General features: G+C 30.7%; 1 protein-coding gene across 2 annotated transcripts; it reads left to right on the top strand.

The window, feature by feature from the left end:
• Window positions 1-249: 249 nt before the first annotated feature.
• Window positions 250-12701, top strand: LOC129322726 (amino-acid permease BAT1 homolog). 2 transcript variants are annotated; one of them, XM_054969077.1, is made up of 8 exons: window positions 250-584; window positions 692-952; window positions 9517-9535; window positions 9669-9888; window positions 9986-10167; window positions 10650-10939; window positions 11028-11157; window positions 11985-12701. In XM_054969077.1, the coding sequence occupies exons 1-8, from the start codon at window positions 433-435 to the stop codon at window positions 12330-12332; spliced, it is 1602 nt and encodes a 533-aa protein (XP_054825052.1). In that variant the 5' UTR covers window positions 250-432; the 3' UTR covers window positions 12333-12701. The 2 variants fall into 2 exon arrangements, with proteins under 2 accessions (XP_054825052.1, XP_054825053.1); XM_054969078.1 differs by lacking the exons at window positions 250-584; window positions 692-952 and adding exons at window positions 7735-8008; window positions 8138-8398.
• Window positions 12702-16006: the final 3305 nt, after the last annotated feature.

Raw genomic sequence — 16006 nt, 5'->3', positions numbered from 1 at the left:
TTATCTTAAAAGTTTAAAAAATATGCAATTTTAGTGTATACAAAAATTTAATTAATATCGACAGTTAGGTGAAAAATATTTTTAAAAAAGAAAAGATATTTTTGCTTTAACCTTCATTTTAGTTTTTATTTATTATTATTTTTGCTTTAACCAATGATCGAAGAGAGTATTTATATCTTTGCTGCCGGGAAATATCCCGAATTCTCCACACTCACACCTCCGAATGCATTTCCATTTCCGCGTCGACGACTATTGCCAACTGGACGAAGTCATTCAAACCGATCCCAACACCTAATACCCCTTTTGAATGCAAAATATTTCTCTCATCTGCAGGCCAGACCCATTGACTGTTGGTTAAATCCATTCTTTTCATTCCTTTCTCATACAAATCCTTCAAAATCCAACCACAACGGAATCCCTAACTGCAATCAAATGGGGACCGAAATTCCAATTTCAGAAGACGACGGAGCTTCCTACTTCCCTCTCGCCGCCGCTTGCGGAGACGCCGAGGTCGAGGTGAACAATCCCGATGACCTGAGACTGAAGCAGCTCGGTTACAAGCAAGAGCTTAGCCGCAGCCTGTCGTACGTCAAACTCGCAATGCTCTTTTCTCCACTTCTTCTCTTGGGTTGATCACTTTTGTCTGTTTGTTTCCCGAGAAAACGCCATACTAATGGATTGCGCAATGCAGGGCGGTGGCGAACTTCTCGATGGCGTTTTCGATCATATCGATACTGACGGGGCTGACGACATTGTACGGAACGGGGCTGAGGTTCGGAGGTCCGGTCACTATGGTGTACGGATGGTTGATTGTCGGAGCGATGACGATGACGGTGGGGCTATCAATGGCTGAGATTTGTTCTGCGTTTCCGACTTCCGGTGGCCTCTACTTCTGGAGTGCGAGGTTATGTGGTCGCCGTTGGGGCCCTCTAGCTTCTTGGCTCACGGGCTGGTTCGTTCTCCTTCACATTCACAGATTTATAATTTTTAATATTTTAAAAGACAAAACCTCTATGAATTTAACTTGCTGTTTGCTTTATTTTATAAAATTTTGTTTTTAAACTAGTTGAATTTAGAATTTTTATTTTGTTTTGGGGATGGGGATTATGATTTTTTTTTATAAAAATTATCATAGTATTATTCTCCATGGGGATTCTAGGAGGTTATGTAGAAAATAGTTGACTAGGAGTTTAGTTGGCAAGGACAATGATATGATGATAATATAATTTTTTTAAAAAATATAGGTTCTGTTAATAATATAGATTATCATCTTCGGATACATATATTCTGCTGAAATTTGAACTCAATCATTTGTTTAAGTAGCAAGAGTTCCTAGTTTGGAGCTCCGGTGATCAACATTGAGAAGCTTTTTTTCTTTTTCCAAATAAAAACTGAAAACGAGAATATTTTAGTAATTTAATATAAAATATATTAAAAATAATAAATTTGAAGTTTAAGGGTATTTTGTGCATTTTATTGAATTTCTTGATAATTGAAATCATTCCAAGGGACCTTGGAGTGATTTTCTCATTTTCTTTTGCTAGAAGAAAAAAAGCAGATGAACGTAAAGTTTTGGGATAATATAACTTTTAATCATTTATATTTGCATGAGTTATTAATTTAATCTTTTAAATTTAATTTCTATCATTTCAGTTCTTAATATTTTATATATTTATCTAAGAAATCCTTAGTGTAATGTGAGAAATTAACACCATTAAATTTCATTGACATGGCTAGTGGAATAATGATATGGCAGTCATGTAAATTAATAATCCCTTCGTTCAAAAATGTAAAGTATTTTTTTGAGGAGTTGTATGTTTAAAAGTATAAAATATTTTTAGTCTTTCAAAATGTAATTATTTTCTTTTTTTAAAAGTAACTATATTAATAAATAACTTTATATTTATTATAAGATGTTTAATAGAAGTAAATATAGAAAGATATGGTTAGTTTGAGAGTAGGTAACTACTTTATTGGGGGGTAAAATTCGTTTAAAAATGTATATTTTCGAACAAAATGAGTATTGTGTAAAGCAAAAATGCTGACTTTGATTAGATAAGGCAATAAAAAAAAAAACAACATACTTAGTATTTTAAAAATTACAAAACCAAACGCTGTGGAGGAAGGGGGAAAAAAGGAAGAAGAGTGTTTGCACAAAAATCTCTCGTTCCCGTCTCGCTTCGCCAGTAACCCCCCATCATTCATTCTTCAATCTCATCGTCCCAAATAATGTAGAGTCACACCAACGTGTGCAAGTTTACCGTAGCATGTTGCAAAATCATTCACCCGTTTTGGAATGTTTTAATTGCCCTACTTGAAAATTATAAAGTATAAATGGAAATAAGTGAGGTATTTTTTTTTAAAATTATTTTTTAGAGGAACAAAAATCTCCTTCCATTTCTCCACTTAATAATATAGGGTGCTCTGCACTCCTCAAAAGAAAATATAGGAAAAAAAAATACATTTTAACCCAAGTATAAATTACAATTTAGAAAATAAGGAATAACAAAAATCAATACACATAAGCAATAACGAAATGAAAATTTACTTTTTGTGTGTTAATTTATCCAAGTGGATCAACAGCTTAATTTATATGTCAACTCATCTTAAGAGTTAATTTGTTTTAAAAGACTTTGAGCACTAACTTGATAATTGGTGCAAACGTTAATGACTGAAATGATAAAAATTAAATTTAAAGGATAAAATTGATAATTCATACAAAGATGAAGGTCTAAAATTTGTGTTATCCCTTTTTTTTCTTTCCTTTTTTGGATTTTTTCTTTGTGATTATACATTGCATTGGATTCGGTTCGAGTCCAGAGAATTCTGGTTTGCTTGACATTTGGGTGTTATATTGGACCAATTGATTTCGATATTTTGATAAATTCGGCCTGAGTTTTATTTAGGATGGGCTTCGGCCTTTTTTTTCCAGATACGAAATGTATTTTAAGGATATTTTTTAAATGATAAACACAAGAAAATAAATGTGTAGTTAATATCTTGTGTGAAAAGTACTTTTTTTAAAAAAAATCCGAGACTCAAAAAGTGAAAATGGGAGGACGACAACACAAAATTCAAGGAAAACCAAAATTTATCATTATCGTCGTCCTATTTATTTGTCCTTTTATAGGTTTGTTATGTATAAAAAGAAGAATAAAATTTTTGGTATATCAAATTTGTTTTAATTATCAATTTAGTTTTTAAAATTTAATTTTTATAATTATACATAATTAGTTCTTATAATTTGAAGGGGATGTAGAGTGAGTTAAAATAAGAGATGTGAATGGAAGATGCTTATAAATAAGATGATCGATTCTTTAACATTTATGCTGAAGATATATAATTTTATGCACATATGCAATGTAATTGTGTTTGATTTTAAAATTTCAAAGATTTGATTGGTAAAAATAAAATTTCAAGAATTATATTAATAACTGAAACAAACATGAAAGATAAAAAGTTTCATAACTCCTATATAAGGTATAAAAATATAGGTAATATCCACCATACTAGACCTAATAATCAAGCCAAAGTCTTAATTATTTAGCCTTCTTGATAATAACTTTTAGGGAAAAAACCCATGCAAAGCATGGTATTGTGTTTAAATGTGATAGCTAAGCTTTAAAGTTCAAGTTGGCTTCGGAATGCCTAAAAGGTGAGCCCCACACAAAAGATGTTGAGGCTTGAGGCAAACAAATGAATGAAAAAGAAAATGCCTTATACAGTAAGGGGCATGCGTGATTTAGCTCCGTTAAATCTCAATCTTGACCACATAAACTTAACTAATTGATATATATATATATATATATATATAGAAATGAAATTGGATATATTTTTTTCTAAAATTATTCAACCCCATCGAACTAAATGATTGGTTTGGTTGGATTTATCTATTTTCGTTTTATTAAAGTTCCAACTAGTTTAAATTATAATAACTGAAACCTAATTTTCATACGGATTCATATGATCTTCTTAATTCGTATGCTAAAACAAAATTTTAAAAGTATCTGCGTAGAACTATATAGAAATGAAATTGGATATATTTTTTTCTAAAATTATTCAACCCCATCGAACTAAATGATTGGTTTGGTTGGATTTATCTATTTTCGTTTTATTAAAGTTCCAACTAGTTTAAATTATAATAACTGAAACCTAATTTTCATACGGATTCATATGATCTTCTTAATTCGTATGCTAAAACAAAATTTTAAAAGTATCTGCGTAGAACTATAAATATACTCAGTTTGATTTAACTTGGTTCGTTTTTAAAATTAAAATTGTACTAACATGATTTTTTATATAATTGAACTGAATTGTTTGTCAGATATTTTATTTAGGTTAATTTAATATTTTTAGACCTCTTTTGGACTTGCTTGTTTTATTTTAATGGACTAGTTAGTGGGTTGGTACGTAAAATAACATATTACAGAAACAAAAGCAATGATTTTTAATGAAAATAGTAATCATATTATGAAATAAATGAGTAATAAAAATATAATGAGGCCATATATTTCATCTTATAGATGGAAAATACAAAAATTATTTTCATCAAAGTTCCCAGACCAGGTCTACGGGGGACTTGGTTGGGAACTTTTTACAAATTTTTTTTTTTTTAAAAAAACACTTTGTCCACTTCTGTTCGATCCCTTCTCCTAACTTCCAAAACAAAATTATTATGATTGGTATAAATATAATGATTGTTTACGAAAGGTCTTTTGTGCAACTTGTGATCATTTCTTCAAGATTCATAAATATCCCAACAATTTTTCTTAAAAAATAATCTTACAAGCTACATCACATGTTGTGGAGATATTAATATTATTTTTTTAAGCATTATTCTGGCGTCTTTAAACTTTTAACATAAAGTACTTGATATGGCATCAAAATCCTTGGAATGCAATTATTGGGAGTTTGATTTTTACCATCTCTTCCATTCTAGTTAATTTGATACGTGCGAAAGGGTGTATAATAAATATTAATAATTTGCAGACAAGTTTATAGCAATTTCAATTTGTTAACAGCTCATAAAACATACACATATTTTAATTCTTTGAGTGATTTTCAATTTTGAATGAACTCCTCGCATATGCGTGCAAATTAAGCTTTTCTTTTTTTTTTTTCATCACCGTTCCAAAAACATAGGATTTGATGACTCACGTTGTGAAATTATTGTGTCGTATTATTACAATTACACTACTAACAATTAAGGTCAGTTCAATTAGAATCAATGCATTGCTATTTATAAAAAGTGTAGGTTTTTTTTTATATTCTATAAAAAAATGTACTTTTGAATTACACGTTTGATATGGGAGATTAGTTCTAATCTGAGTAAGCTCCTTATACTAGAATTACTGAATACCAAATCAGAGTACCATAATACAAACAACAATCATAAAACCTCAAATACCATATGAGGCCACAAGTTGTGAATCCACCAAACCAAATAACGTTTGAAAATCTATATCATGTAAACAAATATAAGTTTTCTTTTTGAAATGCAAATCTAGGTGCCTGGATAAAAAAAAAAAGCCTGTTGATTAAAAATCAAATAATCTTTATGGGAGGGTTGTTAAGTAATTACTTAAATATGATTAAAAGCCAGGCTTAAGCAGGATAAAAGAAAAAAAATCATTATGTGTGTGGTCCCATTTGAAGTTGTGGGATAGCACGCAATCTCAGATATTTTTGCTGAATCCGACTGAGACACCTTACCACTATAATCTTTGAAATCTAAGAACCTACGACATTTCTTTTCCTAAGTTTTCACACGTGAAGATTTTGAGAAGGCTTGATTCAACTAGTAAGAGAGTTATATTAATTTAATTAAAAATTTTAATTTAAATTCTGTAAATGTAATAATATTGTTGGTAGAGTTTTTGTTCAAAAGGTCATCTTTCATTTAAAAGGTTGATTTGGCTGGATCCATTTTAGTTTGGATTTCGTTAAGGACCATTTAGCTTGATGTGGGTCCATGAAAAAGGATGCTTAGAGGGAATTAAAAAGAAGAGATTTTGAAAATAAAACAAAATAATCATTTACTTCTTATAATTTTAATTCAATTGTAATTCAATTCCTAAATTTTAACTTGTTATAATCAATTTTTAAAGTTTTGACTCAATTATAATTCAATCCCTAAATTTTAATTCTTGTAATTTTAGTTTTTTTTAGTTTCAACAATTCAAATATTAGCCCCTATATCTTAAAAATAAAATTATAATATTAAAATTATTTTAAAATTTATTACCAATATCTCATATTATTAAACCATTTTAATTTTTATAAATATTAAAAGTTTAAAACATTTTCAATATTTATAATTTATTTTTTAAAATGTAAGAACTAATATTTAAATGGTTAAAATTATAAGGGCTGAATTGTAAAAGATAAAATTTAAAAATTGGGTTACAACTAATTTAAAACTATAAAGACTGAGTTAACATGAATTAAATGTTAAGAATTAAGTTACAACTAAGTTAAAAATACAGTAATTAAATAATTAATTTTTTAAATAAATTTGTTATTTGCCATCTGCCCTAGCTTTCTCGCTCTTGTTCTTCTTCGTCTTTGCTGTGGCTTTGGCGTGCTCTTCTTACAATTTTTGCCTTCCTCTCCACCTAGCAGATGTGATTGATACGTGTAGATATATAACACTTTTGATTTTTCAAATAAAAAATAACATAATTTGCCAATAAATTATTTTGCTCTCACCATGGCTAGGGAGAAAATATTCAGATAATCTCTATTTTGATAATTCGATCTGAATTACTAGACGAAATAAATTAATTACTTATATTGTTTTGAATTATTTATTTGTCATCAACATATTTTTTATAAAAAAGAATCTGATTCGATTATCACCCAAAAAAAAGAGGAAGAATCTGATTCAATGATGATCCACAATCCACACCGTCCATTTCACATCTGATGGTCAACGTTGTCAGGCACAGACATTAAAGATTCTTTGCATGAGAAAGCCAACTACCTCCTGACAAGCCCGCCACTAAAAATATTATTTCGCTTTGATTGTTTATCAAATTTCTATGCTTTTAATCTTATTTTTTCATTGAAAATGTTTAAAATCTCTAAATTTAAAATATTACTTTAAAAGACCAAAGAAATATATTTTCGTTTAAAAGACAAGTTTCAAATTTAATTGGTTACTTCAGTATTAAGACACTACAGACAGGTTCATATGATGCAATTACTGCTATCTATTAAGTCAAATTAAAGAAGATGCAATCTTAATAAAGAATTACTTATATCATGTCAAACTTTTATAGCACTGAATCACATTGCCACATTCTAATTTAGTAAAGAATTCAAATTCAGAGACTCAAATAAAAACCTGCTAGTGGCTTGGATTATCAAGGCCATAGTTCATTTTAAAGTTTTAACATAACCGGCTTCGGCTGGAGACAGCGGAGTAGGGAATGTTGAGAAGAGGAGAAATTTGTATCTCTTTGCTCAGGTAAATGGTAAAACAATTTTTAAAATACCTCCTTTTATTTATTTATTTTTTTCCCTTCTATTTTTCACTAGTTGAGAGTTGAGACTCCTAATAAAAAGAGATGAAATGTCATCCTTGACACGTGGATAATGAGCTCTTTACCTGACCTGGTGGCATCAGCTTGTGGCTTTCTGGGAAGACTTTTCACATGTCAGATTATGAGTTCGATTCTGTAGTGCTAGAATCTCTATAAAAGGAAAAAAAAAGGTACAATGCCATCTTTGTTGACAATTAAGACCCAGCCGTTTGGTCCGAGAAAATACCAAGGTGGTCCCTCCTCTCTCTCCCCAAATCAGTTTGATTGTGAAGAGTTTCAGCATTTACGCTGAAACAAACAATAACAATAGACTAGCCTCTTTCTCAGTTTCCTCGCTTCCAAGAAGGCGAGGTCAAGATGGTACTCCCATCTCATGGAGTTGGAAATGATGGTGCTTCACTTGATTCTGGCCATACCCGTCTTCATGAGCTCGGCTACAAACAAGAGCTCAAGCGTGATCTATCGTAAAGTTTCCTCCTTCCCATTCTGTGTCGTCGTTGACTTCCTATTCAGTTTCGACTCGGGGTTGGATTCCCAAGCTTGTTATGGATTACGTTCTGTTTTTCCTTCCTTCCTTTGTCTGGCAATTGCAGGGTCCTTTCAAATTTTGCGTTTTCATTTTCTATCATATCAGTGCTCACTGGTATCACCACTCTCTACAACAATGGGTTGAACTATGGTGGCCCTGTGTCTATTGTGTACGGTTGGTTTGTAGCTAGTGCTTTCACCATGTTAGTTGGGTTGTCAATGGCTGAAATTTGTTCATCTTACCCAACTTCTGGTGGGTTATACTACTGGAGTGCCAAACTGGCTGGCCCGGGATGGGCACCTTTTGCCTCCTGGATTACTGGCTGGTAATGCCTATCTTGACTTTTCCTCGTTCTTTTATTTGGTTTGGCACATATTTATTCAACGATATAGCGTTTAACATATGATTCTCTGACCTTATTTTACTGGGATGGAGAAATCATTAGAATTTACAGGTTTGTGCAAGACAAGTATATTATGGCTGTTATTTAGTTTAAATAGAGTTGAGGCTTTTACCTCTGCTTAGATCCAACCCACCCTTCCTACGTTAGATATCATGATAATGCATTCGTGACTCCATGTAGTTTGGTAAAGTCAAAAGTGCCGAACATTTTACTGATGGGTTAGATTCATTTGAGAAATGTGTAAGGAGATGTCTGGGTGGAAATAAGTACGCAGAAGGTTTACCTACAGCATAATATAGGGATTTGAACCCTTGCTTTTCACTTATGCCCGTTTTAAGGAGGTTTAACTTGTCTTCTTCCTCTTTGGTAGCTTCTAATATTTTCTTCTCTAAATAGGTCATCACTGTCCTGGATTTTACTGGGAAACTTTCTTTTTGTTCTTTGTTTTCTTGGTGGGTCTCACAGACATGGGCATTGAACTCTCATCTAATCACTTAACTAAGTATTTACTATTTTATTTATTTACCAATTTCTTTTCTCAATCATCACAGGAAATTTTATGACGTCCATGAGATATATCAATCACTGTGGTAAATGCCCAAACTACATTGAAATATGGGGAGTAGTTGTCTTGATGCATTGAGAATAAGAATACTACGAAACTTGATTTTCAAATACGGAAAAGTGAAATGAAAATTAATCTCCAATGTCTAACATGAAACTCCATTGCTGAAACTGAGCTAGTCTACAATACGATGATTAGGCTCTGCTTAGAACTTAAATCAACCTCATGTTTCTCTGGCTCTTTCACACAGCATTTTCATATTTGGTTAGCCTACAGCACGATGGTTAAGTGTAATGTTGTTAAAGATTTTAAATCATATAAGTACGTGAAATTTTCTTGATGCCATTGAGCCTAATATTGAATTTGATTTCTTAATTAGCGACTCAAGTCCAAGCCAATCATAAGAGACAATGCCATTTTTGCCTTTCCGCAATTATTTTTCCAATGGAGATTGAATATTTTTATTTTCTTGCAGGTTCAATATTGTTGGTCAGGTATTCTTGAGATGTCGTATAAAATAGATTTCCAACATCCTTCACCACTACTGGCGAGGTCAAACTTGTGTAGGGTGTGGATTTCCTATTGTAACATTTCAATCTCTAACTGTTGATCCCTTTTTCTTTTCAGTGGGCTGTGACAACAAGTGTAGATTTTTCACTGGCAAAACTCATTCAGGTTATCATTCTCCTCAGTACAGGAGGGAAAAATGGCGGTGGATATGAAGCATCTAAGTACATAGTTATCTGTTTCCATGGGGGAATTTTGCTCTTACATGCTATAATAAACAGCCTTCCTATCTCATTATTATCGTTCTTTGGGCAGTTAGCTGCTATCTGGAATGTTTTAGGTGTGAAGAACAAATTTCCTGTTACTTTGTCTTTTCTTTTAGTGTTTAGGAAGAGCCTTTAATTTATTTACTTCTTATGCAATAAACAATTTTTTAGGTGTCTTCTTGCTTATGATCCTCATTCCATCTGTTGCAACGGAAAGAGCTAGTGCCAAATTTGTTTTCACTCATTTCAATACTGATAATGGAGAAGGAATCAGGAGCGGAGTATACATATTTCTCCTGGGACTTCTAATGAGTCAGTACACTCTAACTGGATATGATGCATCTGCTCATATGGTAAATCTTTTTCTATTTTGTTTTACTTTCATAGAATTAAGATTCCTTCAATAGCTGTTCTCTAAAACTACGCACTTTTTGATCCGTCTGGATTGAATCCCAGAAAAATCATGGCAATATTAAGTGTATATGAGTTGTTGTTTAAGAATACTTAATTGCGATGACAGGGTTTTTCCCCATTTTTCACTAGTTTGGGATCTTAATTTGAGCTCTTTTTCACAAGATTACAGATACAAGCATTGCCAAACATCGTATGACCTACGTTTTGATTCAGTCTAGATGTAATAACATGTAAATTGTGAGCCAATACTATTTTTCGCATGCTGTAAGTAATTATATGCCCATTGTTAATATTGTAATTTATTTAAGGAGTTTTAAGAAATTTTTGTTTTACCGCTTTTGAATTGTGCATTTTCCACTGATGGATTAAATTTCTCGATGATTTTGACTAAACCTCTGCTTTATTTAACTCCTACTTTTAGACAGAGGAAACCAAGAATGCTGATAGAAATGGACCAAAAGGAATCATCAGTGCTATTGGGATATCTATTATTGTTGGATGGGGTTATATACTTGGCATTACCTTTGCTGTTACTGATATCCCTTACCTTTTGAGTGAAAATAATGATGCTGGTGGGTATGCCATTGCTGAAATATTTTATCTAGCGTTCAAGAGAAGGTATGGCAGTGGAGTTGGGGGAATTATTTGCCTGGGAGTGGTTGCTGTTGCCATATTTTTCTGTGGCATGAGTTCGGTTACCAGCAACTCAAGGTAACATAACATAGTAGTTTCTGGGAATGCTTTTCATTTGTGAGTAATTCAGTCTCTCTAATTACTTCAGCGCTCATTATTTGAACAGGATGGCTTATGCTTTCTCTAGAGATGGAGCCATGCCGTTTTCATCATTATGGCACCAAGTAAATAAGCAGGAGGTCCCCATAAATGCAGTTTGGCTATCTGTAATTATATCATTTTGCATGGCATTACCGGTATGTAAAATATCATTGTGATGATTCTTTTTCCTATCCTATCTAATATTTCCCCACAGGAAACAGGATACACGGCATACAACACACCCACCACACACAATTTCCCCCTCTTTTAACCACATGGGGGATTGATCTTGGAGTCCCTTGCATCAAGGGGTAAGGATCATGCCACTGAGCTGCAAGCTCTTGGCATATCATTATGATGATGATGATGATGATCTGGTTTTCATCTGAGGTGGTGAAAACTTTTGCTCTATGATGATAATCTGTTTACATATTTCATATGGATTTGTCTTGTTACTGGTGACAAAGAAAACGAAATGAGATTTCCCCTCCTTTTTAATCTCTTCTAAGAAGTTCTTATTCTATCATTGAACCTTTTTGACTTGAAAGTTGATGTTCGGCAAGGGCTGAATAGTGTGTTTTATAACTCAACCGCTTGCCTGAACCCTGAAACGAGGCACGATTGGAATATGGACAAAATACAAGCTGAAAGGTGATGAAAACCTTAATCTGAAAATAAACACTGTTTTATAAAGAATTCTACTTAGTGGGAGGCAAGGATAAAATTCCAAATCACTTTATCATTCTGCATGATTGAAAAGTTTAAACTTTCAAGAAAAACCCTAAAGAATGGATCTCCCATCTCTTTAAACAAATTTTATTAGGTTCGTTATTCCACTGCCACCTGTAAAGATTAATGCATCATCTAATACAAACAGATGCTGATTTAGAAGATAACCCATAAGAAGGCTGGTCACGATGTTCCATCTGTTCTATAGTCCTCCTCATTGTACTCATCTCACTAAATCCTATTTGTACTGCAGTCCCTTGGAAGCATTGTGGCATTTGATGCTATGGTTTCCATAGCCACAATCGGCCTCTATATTGCCTATGCTCTTCCAATCTTCTGTAGGGTGACCTTGGCGCGGAAGTCTTTCATCCCGGGGCCATTCAACTTGGGACGATATGGGATCATCGTTGGCTGGGTCGCGGTTCTTTGGGTGGTGACCATCTCTGTCCTCTTCTCATTGCCTGTTGCTTACCCAGTAACTATTGAGAACCTCAACTACACACCAGTTGCTGTTGGATGTTTGCTGGTTCTTGTAGTTTCTTACTGGATACTCTCTGGTAGGCATTGGTTCAAAGGTCCTATAACCAATATAAACAAGTGAAGTTTTGTAGATTTCAAGAGATTTCTTTGGCAATATCATCATATGTTCAGTCCGATACCATTGTTTTCCATTCGACTTTTTCATTCAATGCTTCACATCAGGGATGTTTAGCATTCTAAAGAGGCAAAGTAGGTATATAGATGCAATGCCTAGCAGTGTTTCAGATTCAGATCAGAAACTGGAGTTGTTTTGTTCAGAAAATATATAGAACAAATTGTTCATGCTTATCATTCCATGTGAATATGGTGGGGGGAATTAAAGTGGTGACTGGTGACATAATGTCATTAGTGGTATTTAATGATCACACCGCAATGCTGATATTGAGAATGTAGGTGTTCATGGGATTTAAATTTGATTCTTTGGCTACAACTAGATATGGCTCTTATATTTCAGAGTCAGTCTGAGGTAATAATTTTACAGTTATGTTTCAATTAAATGCTGGATTTCTGTTGCGTTAATCTATTTGAACCTCACTTTTTGATCAAACACATTATATTTCAAACATGAGAAAGTTGGATTTTTTTTATATTTTTTTTGGTTGCCAACATGAGAAGTTTGAATTTGAACTATCAACTTTCTAAACCTGATATTACAAAAGCTACACATGTAAAGAGTTTATTTCCTCTAGCACTGTACCAGGAATGTTCGTCACTTCTTTGTATCTTTCCCTCTCTTCAATTCAGGTATATTTCAGTTGAAAAGATGTTGCTTAAATTCCTAAAATATCGTGTCATTCCTAATTTATTAAAATCTATTTTTTTATGGAAAGTGACAATTAGGGTCCTCATAAGAACATTAATGACAATTACAAACCCTAAATTATTAAATGTTTCATGACAAACTATGGTCCTTACTTGCAATAAATTATCTTTTGTTGATTGATTTAAAATTCACAACAAACTTTAGTAAATTTCTAACCAATGGTACTAAGATTCCCAACTATCTTTTGTTGATTTTTCAAGTGATGGCAAAAAAATCACAAGTGACTAGTTTGCAATTCACATTTGATTTTGTTAAATTCTCAATTGACATTACAACTAATTCCAAATATATTTAATAGATTTTTCAAATAATTTATCTATATATTAACAGTAAAAAAATCATAAATAAATGATTTGTGATTCACAACTGATTCTCATAAATTCTCAGTTAATGTTGCAAATAATCTTAAATTTATTTACTTAATTTTTGAGTGGTTTATCTGTATATTGATAGAAAAAAATTGAGATTCACAATTAATTTTTATAAATTCTCAATTGACATTACAAATAATTTTAAGTGTATTAATAAATTTCTCATCTAACTATTTACATTTTTTAATTATAAGTAAGGACCATGATTTATTGTTATAATTTTAATAATTTAAATATATAATTGTTATGAATGTTCTTATGGGATCACTGATTGTTGTTCCCTTTTTTTTTTTTTCCTTTTAACAAAATTCTCATCAATGTAAGCTATGCACCGGTACTTTGCTCTTTAAATGCGTTAGAGGAGTCAAATCCCATACATAGAATGTCAACACAGGGCACGTGACATTCAAATCCCACCTTTGATCCTAATGTAACATAAACAAGTGAAAATAAATTATTTATTTGCTACAGTTTTAATTGATCTAAAATTTAAGTTCCTAAACTTTAACTCAATAGTTAATACAACTCAATCTATATAATTTTAATTTAGTTGAAACTCAATTCCTAACCTATGACTCATGCAATTTAATTTTTATAGTTTTATTTATTCAAAACATTAATTTCTACATTTTTAAAAATATAATTATAAAAAATAAAGTTATTATTATAAAGCTTAGAGACTAATATTTTAAATAACTAAAACTAGAGAAACTGTTGATCCAGTTACTATTAAGTCAAATTATAAAATTGATTGAATTAAAATTTAACGAATGAGTTACAATTGAGGTAAAAGTAAAGAAATAAAATGATTTATTTTTCTTATAAAAACTATAATCGTTTGATTCGATCACAAATTCTTAGGTTCACAAATGATTATGTTGGGTCATTAGATGAATTTATAAAACATGAGTTTTAGAGAGAATAATCCATTTTAATTATTATTCCCCATCTCGTTGTTTCATTCTGAAATCTATTAAGAGCCCACTTCACTTTAAAATCATCGAATTTCTGTAAGCCTTGTTAACGGTCCATGATAAAGACACCAATATACATAAAAATGTAAATGGGCCCAGGTACATATGGTATTTGAATTTAATCAAAATATATATTCTCTCATAAGTCATTTTTTTAAAAAATTAAATATTTAAAAATATAAAATATTTTTAATATTTTAAGGTATAATTAATTTTTTTTTAAAGATGTCCATAATAAATAGATCATTTTATACTTATTTTAAAGTAAAATACCCTATTAAATAAGAGTAAATATAAAAAAATATTATTAGTTTAAGGATAACTAACTACTTTATTATGATAAAATTTAGTTAAAAATATTTATATTTCTTGACGAAGGGAGTAGCATAATAGCAATAAATTTTTTTGTTTACCAACAATAAAGTTAAATTAATACTTACGAACTACTATAATTTTATCAAATTTTTAATTTAGTTCATATATTTTATTTTCTTGTAAGCTAGTCCTGTAATACTTTTTTAATACAGTTTTTCCCATTTGAAAAATACTTTTTGGCATGTCATTTTAAAGTAAATGTTATTTGGGGCTGGGTATTTGTTTTACTGATTTGAAAATACATTTAAGATCCCACTTCGTGCATGTTTGGTTTTCTGCCAGTAAAAAATCAGTTTATTAAAAATTTATTTAATAACAGTTAGTTTAATAAAATTTAGTTGTTATAATTTAATGTGTTTAGATATATTTTTTTTTCAAAAATTAATTTGATAAACCAAAAATTGTTTGGATAATATATAATGAGATGTGTTTTTAAATGTACAATCATTGAAAAAGAATATTAATTTTTATGATTTGTAGTTTGTTATAAAAATGTTAGAAAAATATATATGTTATAAAAAAATTTTAATTAACATAAAATTTGATATTTTACTCTATTTAAAAGGAACTTTATAATTATAAAAATTGAATTTCTTTATTTTATTTAAAAACAATTAGATAAAATTTGTGTATTTAGCATAATTTAAAAACGGATGGTTCATAGCTAATAATTAATATTAATAAATAGTATTTGTTATTATAAATTTGGATTAACTATTAAAATAAAAAATAAATATTAATTTATATATGGATGATTGGGTCATATTAAAAAATTTTTCTTGTGGTTACGCGAAAGGTGTGGCCAAGTATCATTCGTTGTGAATTTGTGAATTTCTTGGAAAGTGTAGCAGGCATGAGTCATATATATATATATATATATATACGTATATATATCCATATATCAAAAGCTCCGTACATCAACAATGGCTAAATCTACTTTTGATCTATTTAAATGTTCGTTCAACAAAGTTAATTTAATTTGTCAATTACTACTCGCACAACTTTGGACATCCTGAAAATACAAAGTGACTTTCTAAATGTGAAAGGTTGGATTATCAAATGACATAATTTATTTGACAAATAGACCTTAGACAGCTTTTAACTTTTAAAGTGTGAATTGGAGTTAATTTTAAATTATTTTTATATTAATTTTTAATTTATCAAATTCATTTTTGAAAAATATATCAAAACG

The sequence above is a fragment of the Prosopis cineraria genome, unplaced genomic scaffold (assembly GCF_029017545.1).
Source record: "Prosopis cineraria cultivar Desert tree isolate PC_DT_omini unplaced genomic scaffold, ASM2901754v1 PC10, whole genome shotgun sequence".
NCBI lineage: Eukaryota > Viridiplantae > Streptophyta > Magnoliopsida > Fabales > Fabaceae > Prosopis > Prosopis cineraria.
The sequence above is the reverse complement of the archived record's forward strand: the minus strand, read 5'-3'. Positions and strand labels throughout refer to the sequence as shown.